Source organism: Python bivittatus, unplaced genomic scaffold (assembly GCF_059951505.1).
Source record: "Python bivittatus isolate LINGU-HERP-01145 unplaced genomic scaffold, Pbiv_v1 ctg000040_np1212, whole genome shotgun sequence".
In the NCBI taxonomy this organism is placed as follows: domain Eukaryota; kingdom Metazoa; phylum Chordata; class Lepidosauria; order Squamata; family Pythonidae; genus Python; species Python bivittatus.
This window is the reverse complement of record NW_028277032.1, coordinates 103,368-121,461: the sequence shown is the minus strand read 5'-3', so window position 1 is coordinate 121,461 and position 18,094 is coordinate 103,368. Positions and strand designations below refer to the sequence as shown.

The window sequence follows — 18,094 nt, the reverse complement described above, 5'->3', positions numbered from 1 at the left end:
TAGTGGCAGTTCTGATCCAATAAATTTCTCAAGTAACATAAGCTTCCCAATCTGTTGTCCTCCCTAGAGGAACTCAGAGTGTGGTAGAACCAACAGTTCTGGTGGCCATCAAGCTGGGGAAAGCTGATATGGAAGACAGGGGGGCAGCAAAATATTGTGGCTATAGTAGACTTAAGAGTAAAGTGATGGGCAAAGAGTCAAGCAGTACCGTTCACACAGAATATACAAATGAGCCAGAGTCACAGTGTGGCTTCCACGGAGGTTGTGGGACTGATTGATATGATTTTTCCCATGCGCCAACTTCAGAAGTGTCAGGAGCAGAATCATGAACTCTACACAACTTTTGCTGACCTCATGAAAGCCTTCAATACTGTCAGCCGACAAGACCTGTGGAGAATCATGTCAAAGTTTGGCTGCCCTGCCAAATTCATTCAGATGGTACACCTGTTCCATCTGATGGAGTGATGGCCAGAGTGCTGGTTGGCAGAGAATCCTCTAAGGCATTCCCAGTCACCAGTGGCGTTAAACAGGGCTGTGTGCTAGCACCCACACTGTTCAGCATATTGTTTCCTGCCACACTGAATGGTGCCTTTCAGGACAGTGATGCTGAAATCAACCTCAAGTACGTAGTGGATGAGAAGCTCTAAAGTGAAGGAAACTGTTCTGAGAGACCTCCTCTTTGCTGATGACTGCGCCCTGAATGCCGGCTCAGAGCTAGAGATGCAAGTCAGTATGGACAAATTTTCTATGGCTTGTGACAACTTTGGACTCGCCATCAATATTCGAAAGACCAAAGTCATGCACCAGCCTGCTCCTTGTGCACCATACACAGAACCCAAAATCACAATCAAAAGGTAGTGGACCAGTTCATTTACCTTGGCAGCACCCTCTCCTGAGTAGTGACCATTGATACAGAAATTAACTACAGAACAGCAAAGGCAAGTTCTGCTTTCGGTAGACTGCGCTCTACTGTGTGGGAACAGGGAGGAATTAGTCCAGCTACAAAATTGAAAGTCTACAGATCTACAGGTCTACAGTCTTCCGGAAGCCAACGAAACATGTACTGTATATCAAAGGCATGCAAAACAGCTTAACCATTTCCATATGACTTGTCTTCGTAGAATATTTGGCATCAGATGGATAAAGTACCAGACACTGAAGTTCTCTCTAGAGCAAGTCTACCATCAATCCACACACTGCTGATGCAAGCACAGATCCAGTGGGCAGGTCATGTCATCCGTATCCCAGACAAGCACATACTCAAGCAACTCTTTTTTGGGGAACTCTCTGCTGGAAAACACGCGCATGGAGGACAGAAGAAACATTACAAAGCTACATTAAGGGCCCCTGAAGTTGCTTGACATAGACACGACCACCTGGGAAACACTGGCACAAAATTGCTCTACCTGGCGTGGCCTCATCCATAAGAGCTGTCAAGCTTATGAAGTAAGGCACACTGAGGAAGCACAACATAAGTGTGATCTGCGCAAGTCTAGAGCCATCAGTGCAACAACTGCAGTGTCTACACATTTGCCTAACTGGCCTGACCAGTCATCTTCGGACACACGACGTTTAGTTTTAACATGACTAATGGTGTTGAGGTCGTCATCAACAACAATGGATGAACAACAGCCATTCACACAGAATAGTTGTGGTAATGCCCTGCACTTCAAAAAAACAAATGGATGGACTTTGAGGAAGATAATCTTGTCTTTTCTTCTGGGTCTACAGTGTAAACTCCAGCTGCAATGTCTACATTTTGCAAATGGCAAAATTAGGATCGTCCATTTTAGAGAGTCCTAGGGACAGGGTAAAGTTGGAGCCAAAATTCACCATTGAAGATGGTTTCCTCTGCAACCATTTGTTACCCAGAAGGCCCCCCTGACATAGTTAATTGGGAAATCTTGGGGAAAGAAAAAGGTGCCAAGTAGGAAGATCAATGCCAGAGTATTTTGCCATTTCACGGAAGAATGAGAAGAAAAATGGGATTTTGTCCATCCATCCACCCAATATTTAGTTTAACATTTTCAAGAGAAAACTTGCACATGAGCTTTATGTTTTACTTCATTTAAAGAACCTGAGAAGGAGTAAACCTTGTATTTAAAAGCCAAAACCGAAGATGGACAACTTCATCTCATTATCTTTGCTTTCTTTCTTGGGACTCTTTTAAAACTGCCAAGTGGTAGTATTCCCATAATTTGCTGAGGACAGAATTAAAATAGAAATTCCAGACAGAATTTCTGGCAACGCCTTGCTCCTTTGCCAAGACCCATCTATAATATTTATTAAAAAATAAATGCTCTTTAGCAAAGTTCCTATCCAATTGTATATGGAAATACCTCCTTTGCCAGTTCAGCCTTTAATTGCTTCCTGTTTAGCATAATCAGGTCACTTGGTAAAATCAGCCCTACTTAATATCTGTTTCTTGGGGTGGGAATTAATGATCATTTCCTCCTGTTTTTTGTCTTTAAATATGAAGACATCTTTCCAGTAACATTTTGTGTTTTTCTGTTTTCTGTATCCTTCCCCCTCTGTAAGTGATGTAGGTAGGATCCTTTCACATAACATTTAGAACTTTGGAGGTCTAAGAAACTTTTTGAGCAATTAAGACGGTGATCCTTAAAGGGTGGACCTATTTAGTTACATTTTTCATTTATATATATACACACACACACACACACACACACACACAGATGCATGCAGAGCTTGCAAAATGAAAAGAAAATGGAACCACAGATATCACCCCATTATCAGTGCAAACGTATGTCACATAATACAGAAGCTTTAAAAGTCTGGCTTGTATATGCTGACTTTTCATAACATTGTCCAAAAACACAGAAACATCAAAACAATGTTGCTTTACATGGACAACTAAATGGAGAAATGCAGGTGCCCAGAAACGTGTCCAAACTATAGTACTGTGCTTTTAAGTGGGGAACAATATGACATTTCTCCCCCTCTGCTTGACAGTCAATTGGAAAAGGAATTTCTGCTCCTGGCTTCCTCTTTACCAATTAAAATTAACAGAGAATCCTGTGGATAAGCTCTCCCTGCATTAGATGAGAAATAATAAAAATAACAAATTATAAATTGCAATTCATTGCGAATTTATTTAAGCCCTGCTGAAATCAGTTGAATTTACCTCTCTGCAGGCTGTGGCTGGATTTAAAGGTTGCATAAAACCATGGTTTGTTTGCATCATTACTGGCTGCACATCACAATGTCTGAATTCACACAGACCATGATTAAACCACAATGGATGAGTTTACTTTTTAAACAATTATGGCTTAGTTTGATGGACAGATTTGGTCTGTGTTCGGTCTGGATTGCTATTAAGAGCAATCCCTTATATATCTATGTTGTATAGATGTATGAGGGACAGCTTGGTGTAGTGGTTAAGGTGCCGGGCTAGAAGGAAACTGAGTTCTAGTCCAGCTTTGTGACCTTGGGCCAGTCAGTCTCTCTCAGTCCTAGGGAGGCAGCGATGGCAAACCACTTCTAAAAACCTGGTAAAAAACTGCAAGGACTAGTCCAGGCAGTTGCCAGGAGTCAACACTGACTTGAAGGCACTCCTCCCCGCCCCGCCAAAAAAAAGATTGTATGTCATATTGAACCCAAGAGTCTTAATTCTGAATTGATACATATAAGACTTCATGTTAGCTCACTTGGCACAATTTGCTTCTGATAAAAGCTCTAGTTTTGAAGGGCAAATTCTTCTCTGATGCATAAAGTCACACAAGGTTGATGCTGATGTTTGCCATCTCTGATGGGGACGCTCCATCCTGAGCATTTGTTTTAAAATAATTTGATTTTAAAAAAAAATCAGCTGACTGATCAGGAACCGTTTTTAATTTAACAGTATATCCTTAACAACAAATTATTTTGGCTTTCATCATTTTCATGCCTCGAGTCACTGTCTTCCTACTTGAAGACCTCTAGTTAGGAAGTTGGATGAACTTGAATAACATGACCTGTTTGGCCTTTTGGAGCAGGATGTCTTACTAAGTCACTTGTCACTTGCCTGCCTGGATATCACTCAATCTTTACTTAAAGGCACATTAAAAAAAATGACCACTCTCCCTTGAAAGCCATTGAAAGCTAGATTTTTGTGGTTCCACTTTTCTCCCTCAGATCCTTCTCAGAATGTATTCATGAACACTTTGGCTTAAACCACCACCAAACCTTTATCCATAAACTTACATCCATCCCCTTCATTTTTCTTCCTTTCCTATATTTGTTTACATCTGTACATAGCAAACACTTTTGGCCTCAAGCCCGACTTTCTTCTATTCATATCAAACTGCGGAGTGCAAATGTACAGTAGTAATAAATAGTAGGCAAGAATAATTAGATGGACCGTATCTCGACTGGATGCTAGGCTTCTAATGTTTTATAGTTGAGAACCATCAAAAAAGGGAAAAAATACCTTTGGTGGTAAGCAGTTCCTCTAGAACAGTGTTGTCCAAATTTGGCCACTTTAAGATGAGTGGACTTCAACTCCCGTGGCCGGCTGGGGAATTCTGGGAGTTGAAGTCCACTCATCTTAAAGTGGCCAAGTTTGGACAACACTGCTCTAGAAGTATCAGCTGGCGGAAGTAAACCTAGTTCCAGCCTCTGTATGTTCTTTATGCTTCTTCAGGGAGAACAGAATCTCCTCTTCCTCCTTTTGCTAGATCTTTGAGACTCAGTATGACTCCATCCAGTTGCTCTCCCTATCAGTTGCCTTCCTAGAAGTATTCCATGGTTACTTGGCTACCTAGGTTTGTTGCCATTCATTCCATTCTATGCCATCTAAAAAAAAAAAAGTCACACTACATAAATGCACATGCACACACCACAGAAAAAGTGTGTGGCCCATCCTATTTTTTAAATTTTTTCTCCTTGCTTCTTGGTGTGCAGAGTAAGATGCTGACAAGTAGGAGCAATGTTCAGTGTTCAGCAGTCAACTCCAAAGGCCCTTTCCCTCTGGGCCCATTCCCAAGACACATCTGGATCCACCACAACACTCCCCAGGACAGTTTGGATAAAGCTTGCCATGAGATCTGGAAGAGAGTCCAAGGTCTCCCTGAGGAACTACAGCCCAGATCTTCATCACCTCTTCAGCAGGTTAGCTGTCACCCTATCACCTCTTCAGAGGCTCTACCAGAAGACAACAGCAGTTCTCACAACAGTTCTCAAAAGGAGTGAGTGTTTTTGTTGTTTTTTTAAAACCCCTTTCTTTAGAAAATGGAAATAGGCTTCTTTCCAAATATATATTCCTGTAGAAGGTTTACCTAGCTAGACATTTCATAAAAAGGTTGAGGTGAAATAAGACGTAGAAATCATTTTAAGTTACAAAACCCTAAACATTCAGGGCACTGGATTACCTGAGATGATTTCATTTGGTATGTCCACAATAACTCTAGTAGCCAGTTGAGTAAAGATCCCTTCAGGGTTTACCCTGGAGCTTGAATTTGTGGACCTTTCAGAGAATGTCTAAACTGAATGCCAGACATGGGAAATAAACAATCATATTGAAAGTAATTCAGTAATTTCATAATTGAAAGTAATTCAGAATATCTGTTATACACAACCCAATATTATTTCATTTAGGAAAAAAAAAAGGATGCAGGTAAACCCTTTTCAGGGCATTTTAATAAACACTGAATGCAGAAAATAAGAATGTATAGTTTAGGACCTGAATATATGACAATCACTTTTTCTCTTGCATACCTACCCAAAAGAAATATTGACAGATGCATAGAAAATCACACCCAGGTAGAGAATGATCTTGATAAAGGTGTCCCAACTGTGAAATTCTCTCCCTGTTCAGTTGCAGTTGATGTGGAGTCTTCTAAGCTTTTAGTGTCAGCTGTAAAGCTATTTATTTGATCAAGCTATTGGTTGAACTTATGCTTCCTGGTCATTTAGTGTGCTGCTCTTGTTTTTACGATGCTATTTTATGGCTTTAAGTAGTGCAATTTTATACCTTTTTATTTGTTCTCTTCTATTGTATGTCATTTGGGGATTATTTTTAATGGAAAGTGGGAGAATGTTTTTATAATAAAATAAAAATAACATTAAACACTACTCAAGAAAAGCCAGAGAAAACAAATAGGCCTCCGTATTTACAGGCACTCCTGAAACACTGAGAACGGTTTCTTGTTTAAAAGAGAAGCATCTGACACGTCTTTCATCCTTTTAGCATTTGAATACCATTTGCAATCCCTCTACCAAAATCAAATGAGAAGCAGGTAGAGAATTTATCTCCCCAACTTTGGAACTCTTTCCTGACACTCTGGGGGAATCAGTGTGCGTAGGTGTGTGTTGTGTACCCAATTCAAGTTTTTTTTGATAATTTTGATTTAAATATTCTTTGCAACTATGAGGAAACCACTATATTGTGTTAATGGAAAAGATCAAGAAGTACAATGAACAAGATTTTTTTAAAAAATTACAAATCTTCTCTCTCCTTTAATGCAATGTACATTCTACCCAACTTGCAAATGCTTTCACAGCAGTTTACAGACTCAAAACGTTGACATAAATCCATGTCTGAGATTATGCAGACAGCTACAGGATGCAGCCATGGCAGCTCTTAAATCAAAAAAGCAAAGCAAGGCTTTCATCAAAGAAAACGAAATGAAACTTATTGAGGAGCATCACAAGCAATGTCTGAAGAGACAGGCAGAAGTTTTGTCAAAATTCCAATCAAAATGGATATCTTTGAGGATGATCCTGAAGCAAAAAGAGTAGGGACAGTTTGTAAGTGTAGCAATTGAACAGCAAGATGTGGCAGTTATCCTGCTAAAGCTAGTTTTGCTCAGATGTTGACTATGTGGCCTACACTTCAGCAGAATCAGACAACTGCCTTGGACAATTGATTGGGCAATGAATTGTTAAATCATTTCTGCTATACATTTTTACTACCTAGGAGGATGAAAAGTGATCATCAGTTTTTCTGCCTTAGTGCCAAAGTAACTAAACCAGTCTTGAGTGGGCAAAGATACAACTTGCTGTTCTGCCCAGGCACAAATAAGCTAGAAATTGGGGAGAATTTAATATCGTTTTTCTATAAAGAATCTATCAAATTCTTTCTAAATTAATATGTGAAATAAATTGTAGTTTCCCTTCAATGTTTTCCAGATTTTTATGAAGCAATATCTGACCCCAAACAATACATTTATCCATCCTTGCATATGATCATCCAAGCATTAGGAAATTCTGTGCACAAAAATTGCATAGATTATGCAGTATAATAAGGAGAACAGGTTGCAAAAATTCATATATTCTGATCTATAGGTATGGAAATAGATAAAATGTGCACAAATACATTTGCAAATGTTCTTGGGACTTCCTTTTACCTGAAAAACAATATGGAAATAGGATGGAATGATCATTAAAATGGAGAAAACATTTGTCACCCAAAACAGCAACAAAACTGTATTGAATTTCTCTCTCCATATTTAATTTAAGCTGTACATTTCAGCCACTGATGTAGAGTGGATAGGTCTGTTTAGAAGTATATAATGTGATAATTATATAATGATTAGAAATATATGGATTTTTAAATAGTGTGTGTGTTACTTTATCCACATTCTGTATTACACACATACAAATCTGCATTTCTTTGCGGAATCTGACTGCTAGTGTAGGTATTTTTGTAATACAACCACTGCTTTATGGAACTTGCCCAAATATATATATTTAGTTAAGAAACATTTTGAAATGGATGCTTCCAAGACTATAAGTTTCATACCTGTGGACATTATTTCATTTTGGCAGACCATACTATGAGATTGGGGAAAATGTCTGTTGCACTTCCTACAGTGTTTGTCTATCTTTTTTCTTTCCACATCAGTTTGTATTTTTAAAATCGTCTTCATGAAAATACATTCTTGAATGAGTTCTTCCCTAATATGCACATTTTTTCCAAGCAATTTCCTCTTAATATTGGCCTTTCATAGACCTTTCCCTTAATATGTGCACTTTATATGTATTTTTAAATGAAAGTGTTGCCCCACAAAATTTGGAGAGATGTGAAAAATGAAAGAAATTTGCATTCCACTTTGTACATTAGCTCAGGAAGTGTAACATTCATATTAAAAGGTGACCCAAACAAATTTCTCCCCTAACCCTAATAATTAAGAGCTGCTGCTCTTCTGGCAACAGCTGCCATCAGCTTATCTAAAAGCAGAGCTGTTTCTGGAATAATTCAAAAAGTGTGTAGCTGTTTAGCAAAATGAGATCATAGCCATCTGCCTCAGGTGAATCTTCTGTTCTCTAGAGGCCAGGAACACGCGTGTTATCCCTAAGAGTTTGGAGGAAGGATAAAATATGAATGCCATAAGCAATAACACAAGTCAACTATGAAGCAGTTACAGATTAGAGGAAAAGGATCTGTGTTCTTTGTACAAGTTCCTCAGTCCAATCCAGGTCATTCCAGGTCAAAGTGAGAAACGCTTCTGTCCTGCACAGCTACTAGTCATAAAAGCAGAAAACGCAGAGCCAAAAATTTGCCTTGTGATAAGGCAGTTTTCTATTGTCTTTCCTATGTCACTTTGCTTGCTCAATATAGAGTTATTGATAATTGTAATAGACAAAAGGCTACACACACAGAGAACAGGAAACAGGGTAGTCCAAAGAGAGATAATGTGGAGTAGTGATGAAGGTGTTAGACTATCAGTGGGGAGGCCCAGGTCCAAGTCCACGTTCAACCACGGAAGCCAACTCACTTCCAAGCCCAAACACAAGTCTCAGACTACAGAATTAGTTTTCAGCTCACAAAATTTGAAAAAGACCATTTGGGGGTTAAAATGACCTACTTGGAGGTTGTTTTTTTAGGACTAGAACATTCAGAATGCCATTTGAAATGACCAAGCATTATTTCAAAATGATGTGCTTTGTTTTGAGGTCAAGATGCATTTTGATTTTAATCTGGAAGAATTAAAGCAGCTGTTTCAAAGCTGGAATATTTCAAGATGAAAATGTATTTCAACCCCTGAATGTTATGTATATAATTGTCATTATAATACCCCTCCTGTTGATTTATTTTTGGAAAAAAAATTGAAGTGTCTAAAAAATGTGCTGGACAATGGCAGGAGGGAAAAGATTGCTTTCTCCTGGCTCCATAAAACATTTGTTGATGCTCACTTTTCTATCAACTCTGGAACACTGATGTGATATTACTTCTCCTTTATTATGGTCCTGGATCAGCATTACAAATAAAGAAAAGAAATTGCCACAGAAAACCCATTCCCCAAAAGTATCATGGAACAATAAGGCTCAGAAAAAGTTTTGCGGAACTGTGTAGCTTCTTAGAGTATTTTGCAACCTGAAATGTAACTGAAGGATCAACATCCCTTAAAAGATAATGTACATACAATTGATCTGGCCCTCAAATTTGCGAATAAGTGGGAAGAGCAAAATATGCCTCAGAATATCATAAGACAGAAGATATGGGCAAGATTTTCCAGCTCCCTGGAACCAGTAAAATAAAGTCTTTGACAATACAACAGTGCAAAAGGAAGAACATTAAGATGGGCTCTGGAAAAAGCCCACTTACACTTACTCGGAGTAAGACTGTGTAGATACCCCACAGTAGAGAGCTTGTGGCAGTCTAGCATTTGGCAATACCATTCAGAAGCATTGACAAGATCAATCTGATGGTCACTATCCCTAATTCATTCCTTTACCGTTGACTTCCACAAAGGGATAATTGGCCTATATATCCTGGAGAGGCAGGCTAAGGCTATGTAATTCCTATGTGACATCAAATGACAGAAAATTACCAGGATGTACCTAATGGCGGTGGATAGGTTTGGAGAATCCTAGAAACTGGCCCCGAAGTTTAGTGCCACCAGACAATTCTCAGCCCAAGTTTGCAGACAGCCCCAATACCAACCTTGCTGCCAATCCCAGAATTCCATTGCCATTTACACCAAGAACTAATTTCAATTCCAGAAGTTGCCCATTGCTTTTCATTTAATTCCACGACAATGGAAGTAAATTGCTCAAGGCAGTGGTGAGCAATCTACAGCTTTTAGCATATGTGCAACCTCCTTCGTTCTTTTTGTACCCCTCAAGGGCTTCCCCACTGTACTGGCAAGAAAAAGCCAGTACAATTGCCTAAAACTGGTGGTGCAATTTTCCTTTTTTTGAGACAGAAACAAGCGAAAGCGGTAGTTTTGTAGCTGAAAAAGCAAATGAAAAACTCCTCATCCTATATTCTTCCCTCATTCCGCCCCGTTTGGCTCCAAACAAAAATATCCTACAAAAGAATTGTGCCAGGCAGAGAAATTCTCCTGCTTTTTTTTCCTATCCATTTGAAGACATTTTTATTTAGAAATCATTTCAGAGCAGAAGAGATTTCCAGAGAGATTTACAAGATCAGAATATGAGCTCCTTGCACTTGTTTAGTTATATGTGTGATGTGTGTGAATGTTCTGTCTTCTGCTGCACGTTCCCCTCTCTCTCTCTCTCTCTCTCTCTCTCCCAACACTTTGCAGTCTATTCACACTTTTTCACCATTCAAACCTAAGGATAGAGACCACAAGGGAACTCCTCCTACGGGGCCTTTTCATTAATGGTACCATTAAGGAAGAGTTCTCCCCTTGAAAAACTATTATTGTTTTGTTTTTAACTTCCTCTGGAAAATCTGGGGAAATTGCCCATCCATTTCTTTGCCTCAACTGATGGAGAATTTCAAAAGATCATCTGTGCCCAGGTCTAGAAGATGCAGCCCTCATTCCCTTTGCCTCATCATCCCATCAGATCTCAAGCTGTTCTTTCCTGAAACTTTGTGGAATAAAAATGGCAGAAGCCCCTGTCGAGGGCGTTTCCCTCTTATGTTAACTTTCCAGCTGTTACCAGCCCAAGGCCACTTTGGTCAAGGCAGGGAAAGAAAAGAAATCAGCCATCTGAGAGAAGACCACTGCCCCTACCTTACCTAGGCCCATCACTGTTGATCCAGCTGATGAGGCAAAGGGATCAAGAACGAGAATCATCATAAAGACGGTATTAACCAAGCATACATCCCATTACAAGAAATAAATTAGATGGTGTTTACCCTTCATTAGATGCACAAGAGCCAGTAGTGGTTAAGGTATTAAGCTACAAACTGGGAGACCATGAATTCTAGTCCTGCATTAGGCACAAAGCCAGCTGGGTGACCTTGGGCCAGTCCCTCTCTCTCAGCCCTAAGGAGGAGGAGTCAATGGCAAACCACTTCTGAAAAATCTTGCCAAGAAAACTGCAGGGACTCGTCCAGGCAATCACCAGGAGTCAAGACTGACTTGAAGGCAATGAAGACACTCTCAGTTCTGGGAGTTGAAGTCCACCCATCTTAAAGTTGCCAAGATTGAGGAACCCTATCTTAGTGGAATGGGTTTCCTAGATCATTACATATCAACACAATAATAAAGCCAAATATTGGTGTTCCAGTTAATGAACGTTGCTGCTAACCTTGGGGCCAAAGTGAAATATCTGTTTCACAGTAAGAGGGTTTTTAAAAAATTATTTAACACATTTCTGTTTAATGGCATGCTGTGATATTCTTCGCTTTCAACTCACTGGAGACTTTCGTATCAATGTACAAAATGGCTTCAGCGTTTCACCCCTCAGACTAACGAACTAGTCTTCATGTGGCATTTGTGATGATTTCAGATTGAGGCTCCTGGCTCAGCAACCATGACTGTTCCCACAATACACTGAACCATGAAAAAAACATTACTTTCAGAACCAGCGAGGAGGAGAGAAAAAGATCCCTCATGTTAAACGCTAGCACATCCCAACCGTAATGTAGTGAAAAATCACATCAACACAGGAATATATGGTAGTATTCCTTACATTTCATCCCTTTGTAGTTCAAGGGGGAGGGAAACCTCACACTAAGCAACAGGAAATATCCTGAGCTGAGAAAGCAAATCTTTATTTGTTCAAAAGGTTCCAAAGCCCTTTCAAACTGGACTTGAAGCAGTTCATTTGCATAAGTCAATATGTTAAAATAATTAAAGGCCACCAGATCAAGCAGAGGGCATGAGGTATAATCTTGGCCCTAAATGCTACTGCCAATGACAAATTGAAGGGACACCTATATCTGGCAGGAAAGTGTGGGTCAAGATCTTAAATGCTCAGGCTGGAGGACAAATGGGCCCTTTAGAGACCATAATGAATTGAGAGTGTCTGCAATGGATGGTCCTGCTTCTAAGGTCAGAAAAGTATAAAATGACAAGGTAAGAATCCTTTCCATTTTATTCAATGAGATTTAATCTCATGCCTCACTGGACGATGACCGGATTTCTTCCTTTTTTTAGCCCCCTTCAAGTTTTGGACAGCATGGTAGTTCATGTTCTCTCCGTCAGGTCTGAATGAAGTAAAAACATCTACTTTTAATCTTTTGTCTGCAATTTCAAGAAAATTCATATAATCTGCAGAACTCATGTTTAAGTCAGGGAAGGCCAGTTGAGGACACGTGTGACTGGATCTGTGCAAAGGAGTTGCTCTGCAAAGCATTTTGACATGAATGAAAAAGCGTTGAAGTAGTATTTGGCAGACTTGCATAACTGCTTCAGAAGCTGTCCTAAAATGTGTGCACGCACCACACTTCATTGGCCTGGCAAAGTGAAGTGTTTGCAAGTGTAAACAACCAGGAACAATTTTTGAAGCAGCACAAGAGCCTTATTTATTACTGAATTTACTGTATACCTTCCTTCCTGCCTACTCAACACTTTATGCATTGTGGAAGGAAGGATGTTAGTCGAGATATGAATAACTGTGATGGGCCCCACACCACAGAGCAGCATCCCCCAGCCAGTTAGCCCTGCCCCAATCTTGTTGCCATTCCCCAAGTAGATTAAAATGGACCCATTCTGGAGGGCTTTTAACTTAACAAAGTTGTTTAACAGTAACAACTTTGGTATTTTACATATGGAAATGTTGCTCCTTTTTATTTTACTTTTTAAAAAGCTACATACGTACAGTATTTTATCATTTTATCCATATAAAAAAATATGCATAAAACCACTGAGTCACATGATTGTAGCAGCAGACCAGTCTGACCAACTAACTAACCTGTTACCAAGTCCAACCAGCTCAGGAAAAGTAATAGTCTAAACAAGTTCCCCACCATAGCCTCCATCTGCAAATCCAGTGACAACTGGTTGCCAAAGACCATTTCCAAAAGGTAGACCTGCTCTTCCTCTCAAAAGAGTTCAGTCTTACAGTCCATTTTCCCTTCCAGCTGTGCCTCCATCTTGTCTGGACATCATTGCAGCATATCTCCCTCAGTGACCCTTTTATTGAGATTTGGTAGCATTTAAGGATACTGATTCCTCAGAGCTGGTACATGGAGAATTGTAGAGCTGGGTGTCATCATCCTGATGGCATTCCACACCAAATCTCTAAACAAGTTCTCCAACAGTTTCACGTAAATGTTCTAGCAGAGAAGACTGAATAAAAACCTGTGGAACATGAGGCCCAGCAACCTAGTTGGTAACCAGTACTTTCCACCATTGCTTTCCGGGCACATCTCAACCAAAAGGCCAGAACCACTGCATAACAGTGCCCCCAAGCCCCACCATTGCTGAATGACTCAGAGGAATACCAGGATGAATGGTAACCAAATGCACCTAAGAGGTACCAGGGAACTAGAAGGATTACATTCCCCCCTCTAGTTTCCAATGTAGGTCATCTACCAAGATGTCCAAGGCAGTGCAGCAAGGTAGACTGCATACTAACAGTATCCCTGCACTCCCCCAGCATCCTGCTTCAGGTGTCCACCATCCACACTCACCCACAGTTGCTTATGGAGTTTAGCAATTTTACTCCAAAGCTGAAGAGATAACAGCAAACAAAGGAACATAAACAACGCTGAGGCTTGCCTGAAGGGTTCACTTTCTAAACAGAAGCATGCAGAACAGTAGTCCAAATCCAGGGTACCAAGAGCCAGGTCAGAGTGGTCAGCCAGCCCAGAGATCAGAGGTTCAAGGTTTCAAACCCAAACAGGATTTGCAAGAACATTCCCCAAGAGCCAGAGAACAGATGTTGTTTCCAGCAAAGAAAGCATAGCTCAGAGCTGCTGCTTAAAGAAGGCTGCAGCCAGCTGTCACTAATCAGGAGATTTACTCCCTTGCTTGGTGAGGAGCCTCATAGACTGTCTCTGCTCTACCCAGCTGGGTGGGTGGCTGCTCAGGTGGTGCCTGTGTTTGATCAGCCTCAGGTGGCTCCTGGCTTTGTCTCTCCTGAGGCTGACATTCTACAGGCTCAGCTGGAGCAGCTTCTTCAGGGTCAGATTCAGATTCCTGAGCCATGACACCCCGTTACCCAAACTCAGCAGCCAACACTCAACATTGGCAAACTGTCAGATGGAGCTCCTAGTCCATGAGAATTCCTAGAGACTATAACCATACCACCTTTTCCAGCCTTTGCCTACTGCATCATGTAGTATGTCAGTGGACAGAATGGGAGAGGTTGAGTCCCATTTTTCTGTCAGCTATGACTTGGTAATTTATACATGCCAGGTTAGCACTTTCACCCGGGATTAAATTCTGGGCAAGAGATGTTGCCCCAGGAACTCTTCTGGTTGAAAACAGGGCCTTTAGATTAGGGATCTATCATCCTTCATTGTAATCTAGACTTCTCTGGATAAAGTCCAACTTTCAAAGAAAGGAAGCTAGCCAACAGCCTACCCTTCTTTCTCTGCAATAGTCAGGTTGCATCCTCCCCCTGTGTCTCCCTCTACAAGTTACTATTTTAGTGTTTGCTTCCAGGCCAAACTTTATTTCTTACCTTCCTACCCTCTTTCAAATGTATCCCACAACACCAAGCAATAATTAATAACAACCAGCAAAAAACAGTTCTGCATGTCCCAGCTTGCAATATTCGTTCAAGAGGACATTCAGGTTGGTCCACTCAAAGAGGCTTCAAAAGGGACATTGGATCTCCTCTTCAAGTAGTGACCTCACTGCATCAAGGAAATTCTGTTTTAGACCAGAGAGGAGGAAGAAACCTCTATGTAGAAATGCTCCACCTGGAAAATTCTTCAGTAATCTGGTCCTGCAAAGCCAGCTAGAAACAGGTATTAACTTCAGCACCTTCTCTCCCAAAGGGTGCTTCCAAAAGCCTCAACTGCTTTTAGACTTCAAGGAGATTATCTTCACTCATGCTAATTGCTTTGCAAAGCACCTCTTTATGAGTGCTTTGCACAACCCTAATGATAACTAAACTTCTGAGTTCAAAACAACCATTTCCAAAGCCAATTACAGTATGGTCAAATAATTTAAAATGCAAAATCAGGAGAGCTTCAGATTAAGCTATTAAAAAGCTTTAGGAAGGGACATGGTTCCATTACACAAGGTTGAACTATTTGCCCATTTAACACAAGGTACTATTTGTTTGCACTTGCTAGTATGTCAAGCGGAGGTAGATCTCTCTTATCACCTGCTGCCTGACCTTTCCAACTCATCTCTGATTCATCTGTAGAGCATGGTTGGGCAACCTCCTGGCTAAACCTGCCCCTGAACCTCTTTTTTGTAGCTGATGAAAATTGCACTGTCAAAATCTGTTAACAAATGCTAAAAATAGAAATATTATTTCCTGCCAATTTGGGGTAGGAAAAGCTGAACACCATGCAAACTGATAGAAGTGCTTTTTAGAAAATGCACTTCCAGTTTTCCAAACCATATATAAAATAGCCCATTCAAATGATCCCATCCTACATTCCCCCCTGTGGCTTTAGACCATACAGAAAGTACCAAAGAAATCATCTTCCCCAGCCAAGACAAGTTGCCTGTCCCTTCTGTAAATCCTAACATCGCTCTTAATTCAAATGATTTGGTCTGCAAAATAATTATAAACATAACATGCAGGATATCAGGATCAATCTCCCCAGGGAGAAGATTACAAGGACAAAATTCTGCCATCCAAAAAACCTTTTTATGGTTGTCACCTGTTTCAGTTCCAAAGTTGGGAACACTCAGAAAACAGCTAGAGACAAAGAGCTTACATCTTGGGGAAAGTCCACAACATAGTCATAATGACAAAGCAAGGGAAGATCACCTTGAGCTTCATGGAGGAAGAACAGAATATAATGTCATTGCTCCTAATAAAAACAAACAGCCAGACATTGCAAGGAATATGGAGTCACTCACCTGTGTTGCTCTCTCCCCATGAAAAATTCACTGCTGTGTTGTCCTGACATCATCACACTGTGTTTTCTCTTCTTTACAGCCAGCCGTGACATTAGCAGAAGTGGAGAAATCATATATACACATTTCACGAAACAGTGACCCGTAAAAGAGGAGAAGGCTACTTAGGCTGAGATATAATAATCAAGGCAAAATGGACTTTGGGTCCTTGAATGAGAGGTAGAGAGGCCAAGTCTTGCATCTGTACAAGTTCTCTTTATAGGCCTCTCTATGACAGGTAGGGGAATAGCCAAACTAGGCATCTCAAGTTAAACACTGTGTTGGCAATTCATCAGGTCGTAATCTTCAGATCTAAAGGTCAAAGAGGTGTGTGGGTTAAGAGCAACTGTAGTAATTTAGGGGTGAAGCAGAACCTTTTTTTCTTTTGATGATCAGGCACGCATTCCAACCTTTTGTACCAGTTGTAAGATACGGAAAAATAACAGAACAATTTGCTTGTCTCAGTTTGGGGAATTATTTGAATGAAAATGAACAGAAGATCTATTCAATTTACAAACTAATAAAGGCTGCTTTAATGACATGGTGATGCCATAATTAGAGATAATGAAGTAATATGCAGTTTACTAAGAAATCTGGCATGATATTTATATATATAGATAAGTACTTATGCAATGGGTGTTATAATACCAGCTGTTCTGTCTTCAGAGCTTATCATAAAGTAAGTAAAATTTTAACAAAAATTCTGCTGGTTAATGGCAATTGACAATGAGTGATCAAGCTGGATTGGCATTTTGGAGCAAGTACTTGTTTGTGTTGCCAGATGGTGGCATTCTATAAATCCTTAGTAAGGTTTCTGGGTTCCTCAAAACACTTACAACTAAAGGATTAATTACTGACCATGAACACTTAGTTACTCCTTTTCTGTTGTATTTGGCTCAGTTCATTTGCTTGAGCAATTCGCTTGGTTTTATTCTCCAATGTCTCCTCCTTCTGGATGTAACCTCAGCTGTATTGCCTGTGTTTGATATATGCCCAAATAATAATTGGAATTTACAGTAATGTAAGTTCGGGGCAATGAAGTAAAAACTGAAAATCCTTCACCACTTGACTCCAGCAGAAAATTTGTCCAGAAGGCATCATTTCAACTTCTAGAGTTGGCTGTCAGGGTAGTGACTGAAGATCATTTATGGCTGCCTATCCCTTAATTCATGAAGTTTAGGTGAAAAATCTAGTGGGAGACTGAGTCTGATATTTGGTGGCTACAAGGAATGCTTGAATTGTTTCAAGTAATTTGGAAGTTAAGGTACAGGAAAGACTCCTTTGAGTTGAGTTTGACCCCTGGTGGCTTTATGAACATACCCAAGTAATGTTCTTAGCAGCAATAGTTGACCACCACCTACTTCCAGAATGGTTTTTCAACTTCCGAGTCTGGCCTGCAGCCCTGGAATAATTTCCAGGTGATTTCCCAACCAAATCTCATCCTTGTCTGTCTATGTTAGCTAGGTACAAGGAATAATTGCAAATCCCAAATGGTGTGGAAGTACTGGTTATGGTGACCATGGGGAACTATGTTTCAACAGTCAGATTCCTTTTCTTTCCACCTGATTTATTTCAATGTAATTCAACAAGTCTTTCCCTTGTTTCTCTGACCAGAACCCAAGTAGTAGACAGAGACGTTCTCTTGCCTTTTTTCTACTAGTTCTCATTTAATTTTATGAAAGAGAAACTGGATTTCAAAATATTTCAAAGAAGACCATTTCAGAGAAATTGATGCTTCCCACTTATTTGGTTGGAAGGTAGAATTATGAATGTCTTATCTTTCATGGAACAGTATTTTGTCCAGTTATCTGCAGCCTCTCTGGCTTCCCACATTTCTATTGAATCTCAGAAGCAGACTGAAGATGGAAGTCATCAGATGGAAGTTTCTGAGTAACTGTACTACTGTCATTGCTGAAGGAGGTGCTGTCCTT

The 18,094-nt window shown here is 40.2% G+C and overlaps 1 protein-coding gene across 1 annotated transcript in view; it reads left to right on the top strand.

The window, feature by feature from the left end:
- Positions 1–4,905: 4,905 nt before the first annotated feature.
- CUNH1orf94 (chromosome unknown C1orf94 homolog) overlaps positions 4,906–18,094 on the top strand; it is a 29,865-nt gene continuing 16,676 nt past the window's right edge. Inside the window, exon 1 of the mRNA XM_088154338.1 lies at positions 4,906–5,183. Coding sequence (XP_088010464.1) covers positions 4,906–5,183 — 278 coding nt within the window. The remainder of the gene's footprint in view (positions 5,184–18,094) is intronic.